General features: G+C 55.8%; 1 protein-coding gene across 3 annotated transcripts in view; it reads left to right on the forward strand.

The window, feature by feature from the left end:
- Positions 1-10,796: 10,796 nt before the first annotated feature.
- Positions 10,797-24,735, forward strand: part of MDGA1 (MAM domain containing glycosylphosphatidylinositol anchor 1) — a 52,303-nt gene continuing 38,364 nt past the window's right edge. For all 3 annotated transcript variants that reach the window (XM_070418651.1, XM_070418652.1, XM_070418653.1), the window contains exon 1: positions 10,797-11,741. In XM_070418651.1, coding sequence (XP_070274752.1) covers positions 11,675-11,741 — 67 coding nt within the window. In that variant the 5' untranslated portion in view covers positions 10,797-11,674. The remainder of the gene's footprint in view (positions 11,742-24,735) is intronic.

Raw genomic sequence — 24,735 nt, forward strand, 5'->3', positions numbered from 1 at the left:
TTCCGGAAGAGTCGAGGTCCTGGGCCCACCTTGAGAGGCCCTGGGGCTTCCAGTGAACTTCTCCACAGGAATGAGGGAGGCCCTGTCCCCCACTGAAAGGTGGGGAAATGCATGCTACCTCAGAAGAGGGGGGTGAACGCACCCTGACATTCTACCTCTTGCAATATCCATTTTTTCCTCCAGGAAGCAGTTCACTTGTGCTGTGTGATTGGGGAGGGAGGTGGTAGGTGGGAGCAACTCCTTGCTTTGGCATTTTTATCTAAGGGGAGTGAAGACACTCAGCCGGCCTTTCCTCTAGACCAGTGGTTCTCAACCTTGGCTGCACATTAGAATCACCTGGGAATCTTTAAAATCCTGATTTCTGGGCCTCATCCTCCAGAAATTCTGTTTCTTTGTTACTAATGTTGTGGCCTCACCCCATAACAAAGAAACAGAATTTCCGGAGGATGAGGCCCAGAAATCAGGATTTTAAAAAGATTCCCAGGTGATTCTAATGTGCAGCCAAGGTTGAGGACCCCTGCTCTAGACCTTTGCTGAAACTGCTCCTGCCGCCCAGAACACCCTGCCTTCAGGTTGACATCCCACTGATCCCTAAAGGGTCAGCTCAGACACACCTTCCTTATCGTGCCATCTAGTCTTGCATGATAGAATTACTAGTACATTCCCTGCCTGGTGCTCCTAGGTTGCAGCTCTGAGGCCAACAGATCTTGATGGGCCTAAGTTACATTGTAAATTGGGTCAATGTCCTTCTCCGGTTTAGTCTATTAGCTCTTGGGGTTCAATTTTGTGTGGCCAGACACCAAGGCCTGCTACAGTGGTGTGTTAGTAAATGTGTAACCACCTGCTCTCTGGGGGGAAGGCCCTGATATGTACCACTTGCCAATTCCCATGGTCTAAATGCGCCTGCCGTGGCTGACTTTACGCTGCCAATGTGACACCAGTGAAGGTGAAGCTGAGAAGAGATGTGTACAATCAGCCCTGTGAGCTGGTATGGGCTGGTTCCAGCGTACAATTGTTGATTCATGTCTATGCTTTACAAATGTTGACATCAGCCAGTACCTGGCACACAGTAGGCCTTCAATATAAATTTGAATGAATGACAGAATCAACGAATGAATATGTAAATAAATGAATGGAAAGAGCTGGATGAGTGGGTGGAATTATATCAAGTGTCTAGAGCAGCCGTGACTCATGGCCGGCTTTGGCAGAGGGAGGTGGGAGGAGAAAGGAGGTTGTGTCTGTTTGGGGCAGGAGCATTGGTGGCCAATGCCAGGCAGATCCAAAGTATGCCAGCCCCCAACCAGAGGGCCTCCCTGCCACCCCCAGGCTTCCTCAGTGCTGAGGCCGCTTTGGGTCTCTCATAAATAACCTGTAAGGCCGCTTCTCGTTGGGGCTTTTGTTTCTTCAATCATGACAAAAGCGCGCTAATGAGTTATTGGAAAAACCAAGCCCTGCTCCAGGCCAGAGAGGCTGGGTAGCACGGAGGGGAGGCGTGGAGGTCACTAGGAGGGGGAGGGAGAAGGGAGACGGAGAGGTTCCTTCCGCCCTTGAAGGGACAGAGATTTGGGGGCCTTTGTTTGGTCCCTGGCCCTGGCCCTGCAGTGCCAGGTGGGGATATTTGTGGAGGTTGAATGGTAAGTGCTGAAGCCCTCGGGTCCCCAGGGCCCACTTTCACCACCGAGAGGGCTGCTGCAGAGACCTCCCAGAGCCTGTCCAGGGCAGCTCGGCTGACTGAGGCCTGGCCCAGGGTCCAGGAGCCAAGGCAAGGGGAGTCAATTACTATGGCAACCACAAGGCCCTGAGGCCTCTTTTCCTGGGTCCCAGAACCTTCTACGACTCTGGAGACTTCCCCCAAACATAACTAAGGCTGATTTCTCAGCACTCTGGCAACTGGAGACTTGGGATCAGAATTTATTTGACTTGAAAAAATAAAACAGTATGACATTTATTGCATGTGGATGTTGCTGAGTAAATTCAAACCCACTCCAGTGCAGAGGGACCGGAGGGCCTCAGCATGAAGGGGACTGAGCTGAGAGGCACACGCAGGCCCCGCCTGCCAGCAGCCTGGCCAGGCAAAGCCAAACCCCGGCTCAGGCCTCCTGGCAGCTTGGAGGGTTGAGGAGGCCACAGGGAAAACACTGGAGGAGCTTTATTTTTTAAAAAATGTATTTGAAAATCACATTTGTTTATTTCTGATTATAGAAATAATACAGACTGCTTGTAGAAAATTGGGGAAAAATAGAAACATATACAGACAGAAATGCAAATCATCCATAATCCCTTCGCCCACGATAATCATTAAAATGGCATTATCAGTCCTTCTCATCTTTATTTTATATACAGCTTTTTACATAACCGAGACCATATTAATATTACTTATATAATTTATATTCTATCTATAGCTCAGGCCCCTGAGCCTTGCGTGGTGAGCAAATGAAGAACACACATAAACACGCCCACACAAACCCACACACTCACACGTTAATTTACGCAGACAGCGGGGAATGCAGCCGGGGAAGAACACTGAGCAGTAATAAGTCCCTACCCTGCTACTGAACAGCATTCCAACCCTGAAGAAGTTACTTCATCCTCTCTATGCCTCAGTTTCTTAATCTGTAAAATGGGGTTGATGAAACCTCATTTAATAGCCTCGCAGCATTTGGGGAGGGTGAAATGTGAAAAGTCCTTTCTCAACTATAGTGGTATCATTAGGCATGCGATGGAGTAAAAAGAATTAGGAGCCCCAGATTTTGGCATTTAATTGGCTGTGTGGCTTTAAGCCAGATCTTTAGTTTCTCTGGTCCTTAGTTACCTACTTAGTTATATGAAGGACTGGACTATGTTTCCTAATAATAAAACTAATAATTTGTAGCCTGCCTACAATGTGGCAGGCCCTGTGCTGAGTACTTCGCATCCCTTTTCTTATTTAACCCCCCACCCCGCAACAGCTCTAGGAGGTTGGCACTATTCCTATCATCGTTTTATGGATGAGGAAACTGAGACACAGAGAGGCTAAGCAACTTGCCCACCGTTGCTCAGCTAGTAGGCAGCTTACTGGCATTAAACGTAAGGACTTCCAAGCACTGCTATCAAACTCCTGTGATGATGGAAATATTCCCCATCTGCATTGGCCAATACAGTAGCCACTGCCATAGGTGACTATTGAGCACTCAAAACACGGCTACCGTGACAGAAACGGAATTTTAAATTTTACTTTGTTTAATCTCAGTAGCTCTTTGGCCCCTCTTCTGTGGAAAGGCAGCACTAGGTAGTGGTACAGACTCTAGTCTCTGGAGCCAGACTCTCTCATTTGAACACCAGCGTTGCCACTGACTTGCTGTGTGACCTTGGGGGGGTGACTGAACTTCTCTGTTCCTCAGTCCTCATCTCTCAAAGGATGATAAAGTTACCAGCCTTGCAGGGTGGTTGTGAGGGCAGGTGGCCTTCAGGCTTGTCATTTTCTGGTCCACACACTGCTTCAGGTCAGCCCTGGGTTAGGGGATGGAAAGGATGAGAGGTGGGGCTAGCTAGACCGTCCTCACTGGGCTGAGTGGGAGGGTCAACTAGATTCCCCCTTTGCCCGCCAGGGGCCAGATGTGGCTCCCAAGGCTCCCAGGAGGGTGGCGCGGAGGATCCCTGAGGAGAGCCTGGGGAGCCAGATAATGAGGCGAGTTCATCAAAAGGCAGCGAGTCCCCTGGGCTCGGGGTGTGTCCAGAAGGACAATCGTGCGGGGCGGGGCCCTGGACCCTCCCTCACGCCCAGCAACCTGCGGGGGGGATGGGGCAGGCCAGGCCTGACCTACAGGTTGGGGGACCAGCGGGGGCTGGGTGGGCTGGGAAGAGAAGGAGCAGGGAAATGAGGTGCAGGGTAGGATGCTACCAGCTTGTCCCGGGGCCGCTCAGAGCAGAGGGCGATGCAGCGGAGCCACCACGCCGCACTCTGAGGGTGGGAGGTGGGCGCCAATCCTGTCGTATTCTATGTGCATGGCGCCCCCTGGAGTTTATGCCACGCAGCGGTTCTCTCTCTCTGTGTGTGTACGATTATTCCATTGCAGATCCGCCCCCCACCACCACCTCCCGCCCTCTCCCCATCCCCCTGCCGGCCTTTGCAGGGGTCAAAAAGAGGTGATGGCTAAAGGTAAAAGAATTTGCTGAGGAAGTTGAACAGAAAGGGAGCAACGAGAATCACACCTTGTCCCTGCGCCCAGCTGGTCCCTCCCCTCGGGTGACCTCAGCTTCACCCCCTCCTCCCGTCCCCCGTCCCCCCCCCCCCCCCCCCCCCCCCCCGCAGCCTGTCCTTTCAAGCCGGAGAACATTTGATCCTGCTCCCAAGAGCTGCCCTGGACGAGGCGAGGAAGGCCTGCTCAGCGAAACTTGATGCCTCCCCTGGGGCCGCGGGCCCTGAGGGCAGATGCGGGGACAGAGCCCCCTCAGCCCGGCAGAGCCCCCACCTTCAGAAACACCCCTGACCCGACCTCCGCTCCTGGAAGGCACCCAGACCACTTCCCCTGCTACTTCTTTACACAGGACTCCCCAGAACATCCCACCCCGCGCCTGCTTGCTTCCCTTCCCTAGGAATTAGCTTCCCCCCACCTGTGCACATGAAAACACTTCTTGTTTATTCATTATTTCTACTTGTCTCTAGTTCACAGTGTCTGGATAATGTGGGCCTCCCTCATCCTCATCATTCCGGTCTTGCCCGGAGCTGACTTTTGTGTGAGTCAGGGTAACCCCACTCAGTTTGTTTTAGTGAGCAGCTACCCTGTGCTCGCCCTGCACGGGGTGCTGTGTCACAGGTGTCCCTCTAAGCCGGGTGGGGGTGCTGCCCATGAGACTGGAGTCACAGGCGGGCCTTCAGGTCTCCAGGTGCTCTGCAGACATGTGCCGTTCCCTCCCCCCCCCCACCTCTGTCTCCCTGGGCCGCCAGCAGTGTGAGGTGAGGAGGGGGCTTCTTGCTGGGGTGGGGCCTGTCCCCCCGCAGAGAGTGGGTTGTCCTCCCTGTGGGTGCTGACTCTCCCTTCAAACAGGCCTGGCTCCCAGGGGCCCAGAGAGACATTTGCATGAGGAGAAAAGCCCCAAATAAAATGCCAGGAAACTTGGAAGGCTGAAGGCAACCAGGCTGAAAGGGTAGGAAACCATCTTGCCTAGGAGCCAAGAAGTCAGAGGAAGAGGGGGCGCCCGGCGCCTTCCTTGTTCCCCATCCCCTTGGCCCTTCCCGTGAAGTGCACCTTTATTACTGTTACAGTGTATCGGTTCCTAGATCTGTATTCTGGCTCCATTTTCACAGCAGGATCCATAACCCTAGGGTAGCATTCTCCTCACTTCCGCTGGGGGCCCTGAGGGCAGGGCTGTGTCTCCCCCTCAGACGGGGGCTCCCTGAGGGCAGGGCCTTGTCTTTACTTATTGGATCTCTCCAACAGAGTGCCCATTGTGATGTAGGCAAATGTCCAGCTCAATAAATATTTGTTTAATTAACAAATAAATAGTCAAGAGACCCCGACTTTTCCCGAAGATCACTTTCTTCCCAGACCCCCCAGTGGGGGAGCAGAGCTGAGTAAAAAATCAGTACTCCTTGCGCCTGCTCAGAGGGGGAGACCATGTGCTTTTAAGCTGGTGTTAAAACCAAATTACTTTTGATCTACTGAAAAGTTAAACAAAATTCCCCCTGTTCCAACGTTAGCATGGACAGAGGGGGCTCTGGACAGCCCAGGTGACCCTCACGTGGGGAAAGGTGGCATCCAGATGTCAGGCTCAGACACTGGCAAGGCTTTGGAGCCTGGGCTGGGGGATCTTAGGACCAGTCCAGGCCCTGCTCATTGCGGAAATGAGAATCTGGAGCCCAGAGAGGGAAGGTCACACAGTGAGGCAGCGCACAATTGTGACCCAGAGGCCAGAAATCGGGGAGGGACTCCTGTCTCGTTTGTACCCCCCATTCCCATCATTCTAGGGCTGGTATTTTCAGTAACTCGCTGTGTAGCCAGCCTGTGATGATCTCTTTGCCTCAGTTTTCACATCTGTCAAGTGGAGGGGGCCACCTGTCTTAACTTACCTCACAGGGACATTTTAAGGACCAAGTAGGATCGTGGGTGTGGAGTTGCTTGGAAAGTTCAAAGGTGAGGGCAACTTTGGTGACAGTTGTAAACTAATTTACAAGAGAATCCAAGTAGATTGGCCTTTCCAATGTGAGCCTGTTTCCCGGACTTACAATCAATATTCATTCATCAATTCATGTGATAAGCATTTATTGGGCACCCACGGAGTGGATACTATAGCACCCCTTCAATCAGTTCCTCACCCAGGCCCAGAGCTCGTTAAATTACAGTCAGGTCCTGTTGTTCTGTTCGAACCCTGCCATTGTTCCCATTTTACTCCAAGTAAAACCCAGCAGCCTGCAATGACCCCAAGGCCCAAATGACCTGCCCCCTTAACCTCTGATCTCAGCTCCTGCTACTCCTCTGACCCGCCCAGCTGCAGCCACACCCCCTCACCACTGCAGGGCTTTGCACTGGCTGCCCCCCTCCCTGCAATGCTCTTCCCCCAGATACTGACGCTGTCCAATCCCTCTTCTTTCCAAGGTCAAGACTCAAATGTCTCAAATGTCAGTGGGATCTTCTCTGTACACCCTCTCTAACATTTCAGCCCTCACATCTCTCACATCTCCTCCTAGCTTTAGTATTTTTTTTTTTTTTTTTTACCATTTAAATACTATTTATTTTCCTTATTTACTTAATCTATTGTCTGTCTCTTCACTAGAACGTTACCGCCTTGAGGGCAGGGTCTCTGGTCTGTTTTGTTCACAGTGAATCTGCGGTGCCTAGAGTAGTCCCTGGCATGTAGTAGAAGCCCATTAAATATTTGTTAAATGAATGGTGAGCATACAGACAGCCTGCATTCCACTGGGAGAGCCTGGGGGGTAAGGGTGAGGAGGGGTGGACAGGTGCAGGCCCTAGGCCACAGAGGTCTCTGAGACCCCTCCTCTCCATAGCTGTCATCCCGGGGTTGCATTATCACTAGTCTTGAGCAGCACGATTTATAACAGGAGTTAACTGCTTACTAATTAGCAGCTGGAACAATTAATTGGCTATTTGTTAGAGCCCGATTTAATAAACCGGTCTTTCAGCAGGGCCGTAACTCTCCCCGCTGCTCATCCCCTCCCAGCCAGCCTTCCCCACCTGACCAGAGAGTGTCTTGCCCTGAGATTGAATCGATACCTGCCACTGGATGATTTTCAGAGACAATTTCCCTCGCAAGGCGATGACAACATCCCCTCAAAGACTCTTCCTTTCTTTCTCCCTCTCCTCCTCCAGGCTCTGACTCACTGGAGGTGAGTGAGCAAGAGGCAGAGGAGATGGGGGAGCTTTCTAGTAACACACTCTCACAACAAAAGCCCACAGCTGCCCTGCAGTGCCAAGGTCTGGCTGCTGGCTCCCTGGCCTGGCACCCCCCCCCCCCCACTCGCCTCCCCGCCCCCACCCCCCCAGTCAGCAGCTGGTCCCTGAGGCCTCCTGGAGCTCAAGGGCTGAGCTTTCTCTGGGGGAAATAATGGGATTTTCCTTAGAGCATCTAGGGTGGAACCCAAAAATTGGCAGTTGGTTGCTGACTACTGAGCCTCCAGGCCTCAGGCCTCATCTGACTCAGGTCTAGTGCTCTAACTCTCTGCCCCACCCCCAAACAGCCCAATTTGGGGCCCAGAGAGTTGTTCTCCGTGTGTGAAGAGAATAGGAAATACTTCTAGTGAGAACACTTACTAGGCCCTTAGGTCTCTTCAGTGTAGAATCGGGGGAGAGTAAGGTCATAGAGCCAAACTAAGTCGAAGCCCAGTTAAGCGTTTGGCAGCTGCATGAGTCACTGAATCTTTGTTGTTCTATGAGCATAACAGCTCCGTCTCACGTAATTGTGATGAGGATTATATAGTTAATACACTTGAAGGGCTTAGAACAGTGTCTGGCATGTGGCGTCAGCTATTATTACGTCTCCCAACCCCTCTGAGAGATTGGGATTCTCCCAACTTGACAGCTGGGGAAACTGAGGCCTAGAGAGGTTAGGAGTGGAAGGCAGAACGCGGCTCCCACGCCTAGTGCTCTTTTCCTTCTCTTTGTTGCCTCCCATCATCAGACAGAGGCCGAGGGCGGGGCTCCCTTGCGGAGGAGATGACTGAATTTACAGGCACGGCAAACAGGCTGTCAAGGTATTTACACTGCATACAATTAGCTGCAGTGTATTCACACGTGGATTAGCTACAGCAAATGTTCAATCCCAGCTTGGCTCCAACTCGGTCCTCCGTCCCCCTCCCCGTCTCTCCCCATCATCAGCAGTCTTCTTTCTCCTTCCGGCCAGTGTAGGTGTTCTGAGATGACAAACTCAAGAATATGTCAGCTGACTTCCTGGGATTCCCTGCCCCCCCCCCTCTTTCCCCTCCCCCTCCCCCCCCATGATGCACCCCACAGCCAAAGAAGAGCAATTAACTGCTGTTTGGGGTTGGGCTAACTAATTGGGAAATAGGAAGGCAGTTTCTCATGACATGGATAAGGGCTCATCAACGCAGAATAGGCAAAGCCAAGGAGAGCAGCACTCAGTGTGATCATTCCCCGAAAGCTTCCTGGAAGAGGTGAGAATTTCTAGGAATTTTCAAATAACGTGGAGAAGAAGGTGACAATAAAAGAAGCGACTCATCATCGCACCCATAGCAACCCTGTATCTCCGTGGGGCAGAAACTGGGTTTTTCTCTTTGGGAGGATGGTTGGGGGGTGAGGAGTAGAAAGGATGGCTGCTCTGAGGGTACCCGAGGTCTGTGGTGTCTGGAGTATGATAGGCATCATTCATTCATTCATTTAACAAGTCTTCAGCTGGTATCTGATGGGTCTGGATCCCCTATTCAGCTTTGGACCAACAGGAAAGGAAGGAGAGAGAAGGGGGTGGGGGTGAAGGAGGTGCAATTAAGAGGAGGTGGGCTGAACAGGATTCTTCAGATGTTCTCGGACTTCCGGAGGTGGACAGAAAGGGAGCTGAGGTTTCAGCTGACAGCATCCCCCCCCCCCCACGCCCCCCACGTCCCAATGCGGCCTTGAATTTCTCCCCACACCTCCCACTCCTGCCCCGGCAGCGGGAGTCAGCCCCTGGACAGGCAGGGGGGGGGGGGGGGGCAGCAGGAAATGGGCCTGAGGGAGGAGTGATTATTATTACTATTTTTAAAAATTTGTGTCCTAATTTACATACGAAAATATTAACTCCTTTTTTGTGTGTACATTTCTTTGAGTTTTGACAAATGCAGAGTCGGGGCACCAGCATCACAACCCAGAAACGGAATAGTTCCGGGGACTGGTGGTCGGGTTGGTAACCTCCGCGCTTGCTAGCAGCTGCGGTCGTCCGCGCTCCCACCGCCGCCCTGATACAATCCTGCGCACACACCGAGAGAAATAACGGCGACAGGTGGAGTAGGTGAGATTAGCAGGACCCGGGCGCGGGGACCGGATCGGAGGCGAGCGGGAGGCCTCCCGCTTCACTCCCCAGTAGACACCCTCCCCGCCGGCGCTTGGGAGGGGCGCTCTCCCTACCCCGGCTCCGCGAGGGCCGGCGGAGGTAGCGGAGTCCCGGAGTGCCAGACCCCAGCAGCTGGAGCGGCCCCGGGCTCAGCTGCCGGAAGGGAGTGCGCCCCTGGGGCGGTCTGGGGCGCCTGACGTCTTGAGGGGAGGCTGGATGGCGAGAGGGGCGAGCTGGGGAGCAAGGGGGATGGCTCGGGCAGCTCTGGCGCCGGAGTCCTGCGGACAAACCTGTTGGCAACCTGTGGGCCGAGACAAGGGCAGGAGCTCTAACCGCGCCTTCTCAGCCGGCGGCCAGGCGGCGGCCCCACGCCCTGCGCGGAGAGAGGCTGAGGTGGCCTGGGAAGGGGCGGGGGCTCGGCCGGGGGCGGAGGGACTCCGGGGCGCGCACACAGCCCTGCAGACCGACCGCAGGAAGCCTGCTCGCGCGCCTGCAGAACCCGGAGAACCGCGGCGCCCCGGCCTTTCTTTCCGACCCTCGCTTCCGTCTCGCTCTCCAAAGTGCAAAACATTTACAAAGTGTGCAGTGCCCCGCAGGCTTGGGTCCCCGGGGCGAGCGGCCGTTCCTGCCCCGCGAGCGCAATGGGGTCGGTGCGCCCGGCTCGGGCAGCCGGTCTGGGTTTGCAAGGGCGGGCGGAGAGCGAGTGTGCGCGCCGCTACCGAGCCCGCGCCGAAACCCACGTCCCTCCGCCACTGTCCTCGGGATAGATGGATCCATTTCTGCTTTCTGACATTTTCCTGCGGGGGGGGGGGGGCGGTGGAGAAGGGGCGGAGAGAGGGAGATGGAGGAGGGGGGAGGAGAGAGAGAGAGAGAGAGAGAGAGAGAGAGAGAGAGAGAGAGAGCAGTCTGCTTCCCCCAGCCCTGTTTTGTTTTCTCTAATTGGTCCTGGGGGAGGCGAGGAAATTGGACAGAGGCTGGACCGGGCGAGCTGGGCTGCCTTTAATTGGCTCCTTTTTTTTTTTAACTGGAGGGGAATCAAACAGGAGAGCGAGCGACAAAGGGTGGGAGAGCGAGAGACCGAACGCGGGGACGCGAGAAAGAGGGAGGAGGAAGGGAGGAAGGGAGGGCGGGAGGGAGGCGGGGGGAGCGCGAATGAAAAGCTCCGAAGGGGGAAAAGCAGCACAGTGAAGCCCAAGTTGCGGAGCGAGCGGAGCGCTCCCGCGGCCCGGAGCCCAGCGGCCGCCGCGCGCGGAGCCCGGCCCGGCCCCTCCCGCTCGGGGCCCCGCCGGTCCAGGCGCCGAGCGGGGGCAGGGACGATCAACTTGGGGCGCGGCGCAGCCCCGCTCTCGGGAGAGCACCGAATCGGAGCTCCGCGGCCGCGGCTAGACCGCAGGAGCCGAGCGCGGCGAGGGCAGGTGGCGAGCGGCGCCCGCGCTGCAGCCCGGGCCTCGGCGAGAGCGCGAATATTTTTCAAACGATTCAAACTTTCGTCCTTTCCCCGCTTCCTGTGGTCGGTCTTGACTGGAACTGCTCTCCCGATTCCCGCGGGGCGCCCGGTGCGATTCCTCTCCGGGCTCCTCCGGGCTCAGCTAACTTCTCCCCTCGGCCGAGTCCAGCCCACGCTGCTCGCCCGCTCCGGAGGGCCCGGGCCCGGGCTCCTTCGCCCCTGGGAGGGCGCCCAGCCCGGCCCCCTTGGGTCGGGCCCTCGAGCCCCCAGCACCCGCCGCAGGACTGGAAGCCGCAGATTAACCCGTACGGAGCCTGGCCTCCCGGCCCCCGTCTCGGAGGGGCGTCCCCCGGGCGCTGAAACGACAAGTTTATTAGTCGTCGTTGGCCTGTTGGATCGAAGAACCGCCGCCGAAGAAGGTCCCCGGCGTACCGTACCCCGAGAGGAGAGCCCTGGGGACCCGGGGAGACTCGGCGGCCGGGCTCCTCGGGCCGGGGCGCTGGCGGCTGCGAGGGGCGTGCGGAGGCACCCGTGGCCGGGCCCGCACCCCCTGCGTCCTCACCCCGGCCGCGGCTCTGCCGGAGGAGCCATCCGCGCCGCTGCCGCCGCCGCCTCCTCAGTCTCCGGGTCTCCGTCGCCGCTCCGAGAAGGGCGAGACGCAGGGGGCATCGCGGCGCCCCGGCGGATGCGCCCCCCGCCGCCTCTCGGGCTGCGCCGCCTCGCGGGGATGAAGCACCGGCCGTGAAGATGGAGGTGACCTGCCTGCTACTTCTGGCGCTGATCCCCGTGCACTGCCGAGGACAGGGCGTCTACGGTAAGAGCCCGCGCCCGCGGCACGCGCGTTAGCACCGGCGGAAACTTTGCAAGAGGCGCAAAGCGCGCGTTGCGGGGTTTGGTGGGGACCCCAGCGGCTCGCACTCTGGAGGGGATGCCCGGGTCCCCGCCCTTTCCCAGGCGCGAGAAGAGCGAAGAGCTGCTTCGGAGCACAGAGGCGGGTCGTGGGGTCTGGCGTGAAGCTGGTGATGCCAGGGGGAGGCACCCACTTTCTCACACCCTGTCAGAGGCGGGAGTGACTCCGAACCCCGGAGAGCACCCAGTCGGCTGGCTCCGGAGACTCCGACAGACCTCAGGCCGGGGCTGGGGCAGCGACTTGCACCGAAGCCTGGTTTACCCCGGCTCGGCCTGGGGAGCGGAAGCCGAGCGATGTGTGACCCGGAGTTGCGCGTGGTTTGCGCGAGAGCTGGCAGCCGGCACCGCCACGGAGCCGCGGGCTCGCCTTCCGCGATCTCACAGAGGCTTCGCTTCTTTTAGTCGCTTCTTGGCAACCCGAGCGGTTGCCACATCCCCCGGATCCGGAGCCTAAAGCCCCGGCATCCCTTTTCGGACCTCTCTGGAGCCAGTTCTCCCTGCCTCCGGTTCCCAGCTACAAAACCCCAGCCCCACCTTCCGTTCCCTGTGCGCGCGCACACATACACACACACACACACACACACACACACACACACACACACACACGGGCACCGTCCCCCCAAAACGCAGACCAGGCACACCCCCACCCTCTACGCCTCCAAACGCTGCCTCCTGCCCGCAGCTTTGCTCCCGCGTCCCCACGCCTCGCTCTTGGGCGCTAAGGGGACTCCAGTCACCCCTTATCCCGTCTTTTCCGTGGGTTTTCCCCGGGAAAGGTCCCCAGAACAGGCATCACCGCTCTCAGGGACCCTCCCTCTGACTTCTAGCAGCCCTGAATGCCCCGACCCCGCCGCACAAAAAGTCAGTCTCTGGGCCCAGCGGCCCCTACTTCGCTTTCTGCTGACTGCAGGGCAGTCTGTGCAGGCCACTTTTTGATGAAGTGAGCAGGAGTGGGAGGATTCTCTTTCTTTCTGAGGTTGAGGGCGTAGTTCCTGCCTTTAAGATGGGGGGCGGGGGGGAGAGTTTGGCCTGTTCTATTGGTGGGGGTCGGCCGCTTTGTCCCTCCCCATACATTTTTGGCTACCAGCCTCAGGTGCAGATGCTAACTAAATGCCTCCTTCTGAGGGTGCCTCACAAGAGGGAGGGGTGCCCTGAGGGGTTTCTGGGAGGTGACTTGCTAGCTGGCTTGGGTTTAATTCCCTGGGGAGGCTGGCCCAGGCATCTGGCCAAACTCTGCTCCTTAATTAGTTTGTGTGTCTCTTACTGCCTGGCCCTTTAGATATAGGCCAGAAAAGGAAGACGAGGAAGAATGAGAGGCTGGGTTATGGGGAGGAGGCGACCGAGGGGGTCCCAGAGGCCTCAGCCCTGCAGGGGTTGTGTGTGTGTGTGTGTGTGGGGGGGGGGTGTCTTCCTTCCTCTTTCTCCCCAAGGTTTCCCTTCAGCCTCCCTGTTCCTTAGGAGGAAGCCTAAAGAGGGACATCGGTGAGGTCTCCCCCTGTTTTTCACCACACCCAGGAGGTCTGTAGAGTGACTGAGAGCCCTCCTGGTGGCGGCTGTCCCCCACTCTCCTCCCTCTGAGTGCCCTTGGGCAGACCTGGCATGCCCATCTCCCGGCCATGGCCATCCCCTTCCTCCATTCCCTCCACCTCCTCCAGCCTCCTCCAGGGCTGCATGGGGCACATCTTGAGGAACCCCCAGCAGTGAAGGCGGGAGTGGGAGACAGGTGCAGTGGTCTCTGCAGACCCTGATTTCAGAGTGCTTTGGGGCCAGGGTTGAGTCATTGGCTCACCTGCCCCCTTTCTGGGTGTTTTCTCCCCTCCCTGAGTCCAAGCTCTCTCACTCAGAGTGAGTGAAGTGGGTTGGGTGCATTGGGGCCAACCCCTGACTCTTGGATGACATTCTTTCCACCAGCCCTTTGAGAGTGTGGCTCCAGGGAAAGACTGGGGCCTCGGGGGAATTGCTGGGTGGAAAGTCTTTATGGCGGTGGATGGAGAGAAAGGAAGATCTAGTTTGAGGGGGAGGATAGCAGGAGGCTACTGACTGAGTTCCTTGTAAAGCTTTGGCCAGATCTAGCCAGAGAGAACCATCGCAGGGCTGGGGCTGGGGTAAGGAGTAGTATGGAGAGCTGGTTTTCTGCTCCCTCCCCCACTTTCCCTCTATTCACAAAGCAGATGAAGCAACTTGAGAAAGAGTGGAGTGCAGGTGAGAAATGGTCAGGCGAGTCCATCCCTGTGTGTCAGCACCCAGCATGGTGCCTGGCACACAGCAGGAGCTCAGCAAATATTTGTTGCAAGAATGAAGGGCCATGGTTTGGGGGGAGTTGGAAGAAATGCTTATTGAAATTCTTTCTTTCCCAGGTGTCTCCCTAAGATGGTTTGCACAGGGCAGTTGGGCATTCTTTGAGGGTCTCTGCTTAGGGTGAGTCACAGTCTTAGGTTGGTGGCTATAGATAAGGCAGAACTCAGGCTGCAGAAGAGAGAGGAGGCTGGAAGCCCAGTGCTGCCCTGGCAGTGCGGAGGGAGGCAGTTTTTACAAGTGTGCCCTGGGGAGGGAACCACCAGCCCCTTCCCCTCTGCTCCCAGGCCTGTGTGGCTGAGGGAGGAGCAGATTAGCAAACATGGAAGCTGAATTGGAAAGAGGGAGGAAGACTGGGATGTGGAGGGCAAACCCCGCCATAATCTGGCCTGAGCTGGGAGTCTCTGCTGAGGCTGGTAGAAGGCAGGGGCCTGGAGACCTATGTCCGCTTCCCTCTGAGGGTCCTCTTGCCGGACCCAAGCTGCGCTGCTGCAGTGGGACCGGGGAAGCGCTCTCAAACTGGACAGGTGGCTTCGCTCTTCTTTGGGGCACAGATGCTATAGCAGCTGAGTACCAGACCAGATGGTCCATTTGGAGCTGGTTCCCTCTTTCCTCCCAGCCGCCCAATCTCCTGGCCCCATTTGTTGTGCTCCAGGGTGGATCCTGTAAGCTTCTTTCCGGCAGGCCAGGGGTGGTGGGCTGCCCCAGAGGCCTAGTTCTAGGCAGAGGGAGTAGCCAAGGGATGGAGGAGTATCCTTCATGAGGATACACCCGCCCTGGCTCATCTCCGCCCATAGCTGCCGGACTTCCAGCGAGGGGCGGGTTGAAGGGATTCCTCTCCCTTAGAAAAACACAACAAACCTCGGGATTATTTAATATGCAGGAGTGGGAATTGACATTATCCTTAAGACAGGTTGTTTGCAACTTACTGGTGGAAGTCAAAATATTTCACCAAAGGTGTCATCAGAAACTACTATCCTATGCTAATTTTTGTGGGAACATGAAGACAGATGTTGAATAATTTGACAAGAGCAACATAGCTTACAGAATTATCACCAAGTCAGGTTTTTTTCCCCTCCTCTGAGGGTGTGGAGAAGGAATTTCAGGAAGTGTGCCTCCCAGCGCCGTCTTCTGGGTGTTGATCTAGGTGTGGGCACTCGGGATTTTTCACTAGTTTCCACCCCAGGCCCAGAAACTGCCTGTCCAGATCGGATGCCCCCCTGGGAGAAGGCATCGCATTGGAAAACTCTGGGGGGGTCAGGGCTGACAGAAAGCTGAGGGCTTTGCAATTGTCCTCAAGAAGGTCCAGGCCTCTGTCCTCCCTTCCTTCTCAGTTATAGCAACTGCAGGAGGGAGAGGGTCTTGCGTCTCCAAATCCAGGCGCTTTTGTTTGCTTTGCCAGCACTGTCTGTATCCCCCATTGAGGTTGGCCCCTGAGCCTGAGAACCCCCCCCCCCCACCCCCCACTCTTAGGTTCAAGATCTGCATGATGCCTCATTTTACGAATCTGTGCTTCCTGGCTGGTGGGGGCTCCGGAGGTGGTGGGGTTGGTTAGAGAGGATTATATTAGCCAGGAAAGCACCCTTGAGGGGGCGGCTGCAGACATACCAAGGGCCTATTTGTAATTGGCCGAGCTTGGCTGTGAGCTGCTGGGGCCGGGTGGCAAAGCCTCATTTAAAGCCTGGTATTAGCTCTGCTTTGCTGGAACATGGAGGGACGGGCGGGGGGCTCCACAGGGAGAATGGAGGGAGCTAATCACAGCAGCCAAGGCCGGCAAATGAATGATGCAGGAAATCAATACCTGGGTGTGGGAGTGGAAATCCGGGCAATGGTAGCAGCCGTGGTTTCTCTGGCTGCCCAGGAGGCAGAGGCTGGCCTGGGAGGAACGAGACAGAGGCAGGAGTGTGGTGCACCCTCCTCTCCACTTCACATCCTCCCCTTACTTGCCCCCAGTTCTGCCTTCCTCAGCCCTTCCCACTCCAGCCTTGCATCTCCTTGTGGCGGGGCTCAGGGAGCCTAACCCACCAGCAAAGACCTGGAGATGGGATCTTGGGCCTCTCAGTCCTGGAAGAGACATGCCCCACCCCTACCTTGCCTCTGGACACAGTCTGACTAGGCCCCAGGTGCAGGGGTGTGTACCTGAGGACCCTGCCCTGTGCACCTGGCACTGCCACTCCAGATATGACCAGCAGGGGGCGGGCTTGGCCGCCACATTGCTTATTGCTTTTCCTAGACTCTCTTGGCCTCAAGACTCCACAGGGATGAGACTTACGCTAATTCCTTAGCCTGGGGCCCAAGGGGACTCCCTAGGCCTTCTGTAGCTCCATGCCTCCCTCCAGCTCTCATGTTTCCCTTCCCAGTGTCCCAGGGCATTTACCTGTGGCCAAAGCCACACTTCTATCCCCTAGGCCAGAGGAGAGCCCTATTGGGGGAGGCTCAGCTCGTGGGTTCCTGTCCAGGTGGGGCTGTGTGCAGAGCAGGGGCTCCTGCCCTGGCAGTGCTGCCTCTTTGTGCACCTGGTGTGTGGCCCGTCTCCTGCACGTTCCTCCCCATCATCAGGAGACCCTGCTTTGCAGACATGCATCTGCTGATGGCAGGTACTAGCTACTAGGGGGTCCCTATTGCCTTTAAATGCTGATACAGTGGCAAAAGCAATGCCTACCTCAAAGAAGTGAATCCTTTCTGTTTTTTTAAACCATGAAATCTTCCTCTCCCCAGGTTTACGAGTAACTCGTGCTCTTTGCAAAAACAATCAGAGAATACATAAAAATATAAGGAAGAAGGTAAAACTCACTTGACATCCTGCCGTGCCTTCAGTGATGGCTCCTTCAGGCACCTTTTTGTGCAAAGAGGAACGAACCTTCCACGAAGGATCATTGGTTGTAACAACAATCCTGGGCTGGTGTGCAAGTGTCACGTGCCTTATAAGCATTTTCATTCTCTCTCCATTGATTCCCGTAATATTCTGAGAGGTCAACATAGCAGGTCCTATTGCCGCCATTTAGCAGATGAGGAAACCGAGGTTCCGAACAAGAGTTTAAGGGACCTGCTAAAGGTCGCACAGCTGGTGAGAAGTGGCTCGGAAATCGACCCCAGTGGATCTTCTGGGTTGGGGGCAGGAAAGCAGAATGGTGTGCCCCTCACCACCCATTAACTCTCTAATTAGTCCCTGCCTTGAGCCTACCCTGTTCTGGGAATTGACAGGGCTGCTGAGATGAATGAGCTGGAGGTTCTGCCCTCAAGGAGAAGGGGAGGGGACTCACATACAAGATGGTGGCTCCTGGGAGATCTTGATAAATGCCATGAGGCAAGTGCAGATAAAGGGTGCGGGCATTCATTCGAAGGGGGAGGGAATGACTTCCAAGGCCTAGTGGAGGAGGGGGCACTTGAAGTGGCTTTGACACAAGGAAGAAAGGACTGAGAAGGACATCCCAGGAGGAGGCAGAGGCACGGAGGATAAAGAGCCTGGGTGTGCGGGGAGCAGTGTCACTCTGCTGGGCTGGAGCGTGGGTTGAGAGGGAACTGGGTAGTCAGAGGTGGAACAGTAAAGGCGCAGTAATAAGAGTCGCTAATGTTTACTGCCCGGCTGGGGTCAGGAATGTGCACTGTCTCCCCTCATCCTCCCCACAGCCCCGAGAGAGTCCTTCATAGCCCATTTTAGCGACTAGAAAACTGAGGCTCAGAAGGACGAAGCTCCTTGTCCAAGTGGCAGAGCTGGCTCAGACCCAGATCTGCCGATGGCAAAGCCGGTGTCTGGGGGAGCAGGCTGGAATCCTGGGCTGGGAGAAGCTGCTGGGAGGGCCTTGAGAGAGAAATGGGTCGATGTGGGCTGTCTTTCAGGCTGGGTAGCCCTGCCGCAATGTGTTTGAGGACGCCAGGGTCAGGGGGAGGGAGACTGGTCAGGAGGTCCAGGGAAGTGTACTGAGAACTTGACCCAGGTGGTGGCTGTGAGAATGGACAGGAGAATCTGGGTACAAGAGCTGCAGTCATTCCACAAACATACGAGTGAAGGTTCTGTTTGGAGCTCTTGAGATATTTGGAGAAAAACAAGCTCTTGCTCTCCTAGACTTTATATTCATACGGAGGGAGACAGGTAGTAAACAAGTCAATGAATAAGTATATAATGTTCCTATGGCGATGAGCCCTGTGGAAAAGAGAAAAGCACCCCAGGGGACCAGGAATGGTGGACTGTGGTTCAAGTTCATATACAGTGGTGGTGGTGGTGGCTCCTTGAGTAGATGCCACCAGGACAGAGCTTGGAAGATGCCTGGGGAAGAGGGAGAAAGCCTGGTGGATAAGTGCATTCTGGGCAGTCAGTGCAAAGGCCCTGGGGCAGAAGCCCGAGTGGCTTGTTTAGTCACAAGCAGGAGTTGGTATGGCTGGAGCAGAGTGAGCCATGGGGAGGGGAATAGGATGTGAGGGTTGGAGAGTTAGTGGGGCCTGATTGTTGAAGGCTATGTAAGGCTATGTAAGGACTCGGGCTTTTATTCTGAGTGAGTTGAGGAGCCGTGGGAGGGTTTTGAGCAGAGGAGGGACATGAACTGACACCCTTTTAATAGAATCCCTCCGGCTGCCATGTAGAGAATAGACTGTAGGGGTTTAGGTGTGGGGGAAGGAAGCCAGTTAGAGACTCTTGCAAAAGACGGGGAATGAGACTGTACGATCATTAGGTCCTAAACGTGCATCAGGAAGAGCTCAGGAAAGGGGTGGGGGCAGAAATGCCCTGAGGTTTGGCGTTCAGAAACCCAGGTCTGAACCCCAGCTCTGCCTGCATCAGCTGAGAGCCCGAGGGCCATCTGCTTTCTGAGGCATGCCCTCTCCACTGGTCAGATGGAGAGCATCGTACCCACCGCGTGGGTTGGGGTGAGCGTGTCATGAGACGCACCTGTGGAGCCCTGAGCTGGCCCTGAGCAAGGCCTCAGTCAGTAGATTTACTTCCCTGACAATCCCAGTGCGGTCTTGAACTTCGTGGGGTTCTGGTGTGGGATGTCTGGGAGAGATGTTGATGGGCCGGTGGACATGAGTGTTGGTCACGAGTGGGCTGAAACCATGAAGTGAAATAAAATGGCCAGGAAAGAGAGAGTGGAGTGAGAGAGGAGGGGGGCCGAGACCAGCACCCTGGGGTGGGAGGAGAGAGAGGAGACAGAGCAGGGAGGTAGGAGGGGACCTAGGGGCCAGGGACAGGAAAGCCAGGAGAGGAGACAGAGTTTGAGGGAGGACAGGCCATCTGGGGACTGGAGATTGGCAGGGAGGCAGCGGGGGTGCCCTGGGGTCTGCAGATCCAGGTCAGTGTGCCTGGGCTGGGGCGAGAGTCTGCATTTCTAACGAACTCGGGGGTGATGACAGTGCCGCGGGCCCATGGAGCAACCTTTGAATGGTAAGGGCATGCGGGCAGAGGGGCTGGACGCGAATGGGCAGACTTGGGCTGGAGGGCCAGATGGGCAGCTGGCTGCCTCTGAGGGACCCTGGACCAACAGTCTCCCCTCACTGAGCCTCGGTTTCCCTGTCTGGAAGACGGGTTCAGTCACCCCCACCTTTGGAATTAGAAGTCCAAGTGACAGCACTTGGTAAACTCTCAGGCAAGCCGTGGGGACTCTGTTTCACGAGAGCAGAGCGGTGGCAGGCAGATGGCAGGGAGCTCCGGGCGTGGGTGGCATGTGGAAGCTGGAGGTGCGGGCTGCGCTTTTGAGATATGTGGCAGGCCAGGGAGGGTGCGGGCAGTTCCCAGCCTCGCGGGGCCTAGTTCCCAGCCGAGGCCTGTGGGAAGCTGCGGCTGCAGGGGTGAGTGACCGCAGGAGCTGGTGACAGGGTGCTGCTCAGCCGGCTGCAGAGATCCCACCTCAGGCTCCTTTCTAGTCCCAGACACTCCGCCGAGGTACACTGATTGCCTGGAGACGGGAAGCTGTGTAGAGAAGTGCTTCTCCACCCGGTGGCCTGTCAGAACCACCTGGGGAGCCTTTGCAACAGCAGATGCCTGGCCGCACGCGTGGGACCCCCTGGATCAGAAGCTCTGCAGGTGGCATCGAGGCAGCTGCGTGGCGAGAGCTCTCCAGTTGGCTCCCAGGCGCAGCTGGCGGAGATGGTGCATCGGAATGAGTCAGGCCCAAACAGATGTCGGCTTCCCCGGAGCTTTCGGAGGGCATTTCTGGGTTTTCCAGGTCACTGCCCAAGCTTGGTTTCAATCAAGCTCCTGTGGGCCCTGGGGTCTTTAATACACACACGCACACTTGTTATTCTTAAATGATGGACGGAGACTTCCTGTGTTAGGAGTGCTAACCGAAGGTCCCGGTCAGGAGCTTGGGAGATGGGCCCCTGCTTCTCACCAGGGCATTCCCTGTCCCGAATCTGGAGAGGCTGCCAGAATCCGCCCGGAGGTGCTGCCCCATTGATTTGCACGAGGTAAATTGTTACCTTTCCGAAATGTGGCCCTTCTGTGTACTCTCTCCTCCATTAGGTTTATAAATAAATGAAAATTTCAGAACCGGACCCCATTGAAGCAATTCAGTGTCAACCAAGCACATCATCACGGGCGCCTGCGAAGTGTCCAGGAGGGTGGCGGGAGCTGAGGCCGCAGGGGCGAGGGCACCTGCGCCCCAGGAGCGGGCAGGGGGGCAGGAGGACGCAGCCTTTTCCAAGGCCCTCATTTCTCAGGTGGAGAAGCTTGAGTGACTTGCCAAAGGCCCTGGCAGGTAGCGGAGTCAGGATTTGAACTCAAGCCTGCCTAATGGCGAGTCCAGGGCCCGCCGGCTGCTCTGAGGGGGGCTCCATGGCACTATCGGCCCTTCCTGTTGCCTGGGCTGTGCTGTGCTGTGGAGTTGGGAATCTCTGTCTGTTCCTAGAAACCAGGCCTCACGAGAGAGGCTCCAGCAAATGGACGTTTAGTGGCAGGCTGTCCAGGGCTGCGTGGCGGCTTCCTGGTCGCTAGAAACTTAGGCTCCTTTCCGCTTGTCACTCTGCTCTGCTTACGGAGGCGGTTCTCAAACTTTGCTTCAAACTGGGGAGTGTTTAAAACTCCCAAAGCCTAGGCCAGTGATGACGAACCTTTTTGAGCTCGGTGTGCCAGCATTTTGAAAAACCCTAACTTAACTCTGGTGCCATGTCACATACAGAAATTTTTTGATATTTGCAACCATAGTAAAACAAAGATTTGCATTTTTGGTATTTATTTTATATATTTAAATGCCATTTAACAAAGAAAGATCAACCAAAAAAATGAGTTCGCGTGTCACCTCTGACACGCGTGTCATAGGTTCACCATCACTGGCCTAGGCCATACCTTACCAATGAAATCAGAATATCTCGGGGAGGTAAACAGGCATTAGCATTTTTTTTTAAAGACCCCAAGGTGATTCTCACATGCAGCAAGGTTTGGGAACCCTTGCCTTAAAGCCTTTTGCCACAACGCCACCAAAGGGCTGCCCTGCTCCGTCATCATGGTACATTCCAGCCCTGGTCGGTGTGCTCAGTGGTTAGAGCGTCAGCTGTGCACCAAAGGGTTGAAGGTTTGAAGGTTTGATTCCCGGTCAAGGGCACATACCTGGGTTGTAGGTTTGATTCCTGGCCCTGATCGGGGTGTATGTGGGAGGCAACCAATCGATGTGTCTCTCTTACATCGATGCTTTATTCTATCTCCCTCTCTCCCCCTCCTTTCCTCACTTCCACTCTCTTTAAAAATCAATGGAAAAGATATCCTCAGGTGAGCATTACAAAATAAAAAAAGACACATTGCAGGTAGGAAAAAGAAAAGGTACGGGCCTACCAGCTGAGTCCGTTTCCTTTAAAAAGCTTTTCCAGAAACCCCCTCCCCACGACTGCTGCGTGTAGCTCATGGGCCATTCTTAGCTGCAAGGGAAGCTGAGAAATGCCTTTTCGATGGGCACATTTTCACCTAAGAGATTATCAGGGTTTAGTTAGAACGAAGGGGAGAATGGATATTGGGTAGATAATGTCCAGTCTTTACCACAAATCCCCACCTCAGGGCCAGCTGGTGCTTCTTGAAATGAGAGAGGATTTAGATGGCTGTGAACACCACTCTCCTCCCCCCTCTCCCTCCCCCCCGGCCAGCCTAGCTCAGGTGGTGGTGGTGGTTGGGGGGAGGGGGGGCGGGGGCTCTGGCTGTCCTGAGGATGCCCAGAAGGAATTTATAGAAAACAGACCTAAAGCAGGGGAGAGCCTTGCTGGGGTCAACAACACACTCACGTGCGGGTCCCAGCTCCCTGTCTGCCAGTGCCTCCTTCCCTCCTTCCCACCAACTCGTGAGGTGGTTGATTTCTGCTGGTTGGTACCTGTCCCCTCTGGCAATGGCTCCTTTCAGTCCCAGCCACAGGAGAGCTCTGTGGACCCCCCTGATTTGGGGGAACAAAAACTGAGGGGCTACGCCAGAAGCCATGGGCCAGAAAGTACTGCAGAGGTGATGTAGCTCATCTTTCTGTTCTCAAAAGTCTGTGGTCCTTTGTTGTTGGGAAGTTCTCCTCATTGTCTTACCTTAATTCAACTCGCTGTAACATAATCTCTTCTCAGAAAGATTCATGAGCTGAGGCCTCTCAGCTGAACTTGAGTATCTCCTTGGCCCTTGGCCCTGAGACTTTTCCTATGTGATTCTTAAGTAACTCTTAACGACGTGCTTTCCCTATTTCTGAGAGGGGCATTGGGAAGGTAGAGGTGGGGAGGGTGCTGGTGGCCTCATCTCCCTGGGTTTGGTTCTGGTGTTCTGCTGGAATGGTGACCTTGGGGAGGTCAGTTTACCTTCCAGCAAAATCCGTAAGCCCACGGCAAGCTGCAGTTCTGTGCTGTGGCGAGGTCTGGCTTTACTCTCCTTTCTGGGATATGCCACAGGGTAGACATAGAGAAGGTCATGAGGTGGGGCCCGAGGGTGTGGCAAGGAGAGAGCTCAGCCGCCAGTCAGTGGCCTCAAGTGGCCCAGAAGCAGATCTTTGAGATTTAGCGCAGCAAGAGACTAGACCAGAGACGGTAAGTGGCTTGTTGAGGTCACACAGCAGTTAGGTACCGAGGCTGAATTAAAAGCCCTGCCAAGGGACTCCACATCTGGATCTTTCTCATTCTCCTAGACAACCTTGTAGGCTCGGAGGAGCTGGGGCATGTCTACCTGGTACTTATAAGCTCATTTTAGGCCTGTAAATCTACAATCCTCCTCCCACCCCTGCAAACCCCATTTCTTATCCCCAGGCTTCACTGCATCCAAGGAGTCTTGTTCTGGGTCCAGAAGCCCTTCATGAAATGTCAGGAGGCCCTGGGAGGCCCCCGTGTCGGGGAGGAGGCAGCCAGCGTGGCTCCGTGACCTGGAGGCTGCTGCTAGTCTCTGTCGCACAGCCTATGGTCCACTTGAGGGCAACCAGCCCGTTCGCCCGCAGGAACCCGGGCCTGTTTCGGGAAGGCTGCTCTGGGCATTCCCCGCAGCCCTCAAGCCTTTCCCCCGTGGCTCAGGCTGGTTGGTCAGATGAGTTGGATCTTGAGGATTGGAATTCAGGTGAGAAGGTTTCCATAGAAGTGATAGGTGGAGGTAGAGGAGTGTGCTAGGGTATTTGATGTGTGTGTGTGTGTGTGTGTGTGTGTGTGACAAAACAAGGGCCCTGCGTTGTGACCACGTGAGAGACTTAATAGGGGCACCATGACAATCAGAATTGGCTTGGACTTGAGGTCGCAGTTTGGGTTCCCCAGAAGCAGACCCTGAGATAAGGAGCCAAGTGCAGGTAGTTTATGTGGGAGGTGAGTGCAGGAAGCTCAGGTAGGGGAATGAAGACATGAGATAGGAAAGCAAAGGGAACCAAGAAAAGGTGCATTGTCAAGCAAGTCACCACCATGTCTCACTAGGGATCTTGGGGACGCTGCGTAATACACACTTCAGAGTCTGCCCATCATAGTGAGGGAGCTGGGGCAGGTGTACACGAACTCCCATCTGTCATTGGTTGCAGGCTGCTCCTGGGAGTGTTAATTCCTGGGGGTGTTAATTCCTGGGGGTGTTAATTCCTGGCACTCGCTGGGTAGCAGGCTGCACTCGAAGGCAGTGTGACTGGCCTCAGGTGCTGGCGCTGTGCATGGCAGTGGTCAGGGGAGCGGGGCTCTGGCAGTGTGGACTACATCCTGCCTAGCCTTCTGTTTTGCCTCTTCAGAACCAGCCTGTTTTGCTGAGCTCTTTGTTCGAAGGTCTTGTCTTTTGGGCTGCACGCGCAAGCCCTGATTCCGGGCGGAAAACCAGACCTGTGAGCTCCTCGTTTACTTCCTGGGATTCTGTGACTAGACCTCCAGTCCATCAATTTCCCCCAAGACCTTCCTGGTAGAACCCAGGCTCTCCCTGAAGGATTGAGGGGCCTCACACCTGGGGAGGGCAGGGTTGGGGGTCACTGAGGACAAACCCAGTCTCCAGGGCCCTTTGGGCATTGCCATGGGGCATGATCATTAGCTTCCCACCAGCTCAATTCAAAACGAAGAGAGAGGAGGGGACCATTTCTGACACTGGACGGCTGCCCTCTCCCCGCAGGCAGGACTCTGTGTGGGTAATTAGGCCGATTGCATTCTGTCCACTTCCCTCTGCAGGAAGGAGCCTCTGTGGGTAATGACCTGGCTAGTCTGCACCCTGAGTACCC

Source organism: Myotis yumanensis, unplaced genomic scaffold, assembly GCF_028538775.1.
Source record: "Myotis yumanensis isolate MYYU_CA2020_CCGP unplaced genomic scaffold, mMyoYum1.0.hap1 SCAF_6, whole genome shotgun sequence".
Taxonomy (NCBI): Eukaryota; Metazoa; Chordata; class Mammalia; order Chiroptera; family Vespertilionidae; genus Myotis; species Myotis yumanensis.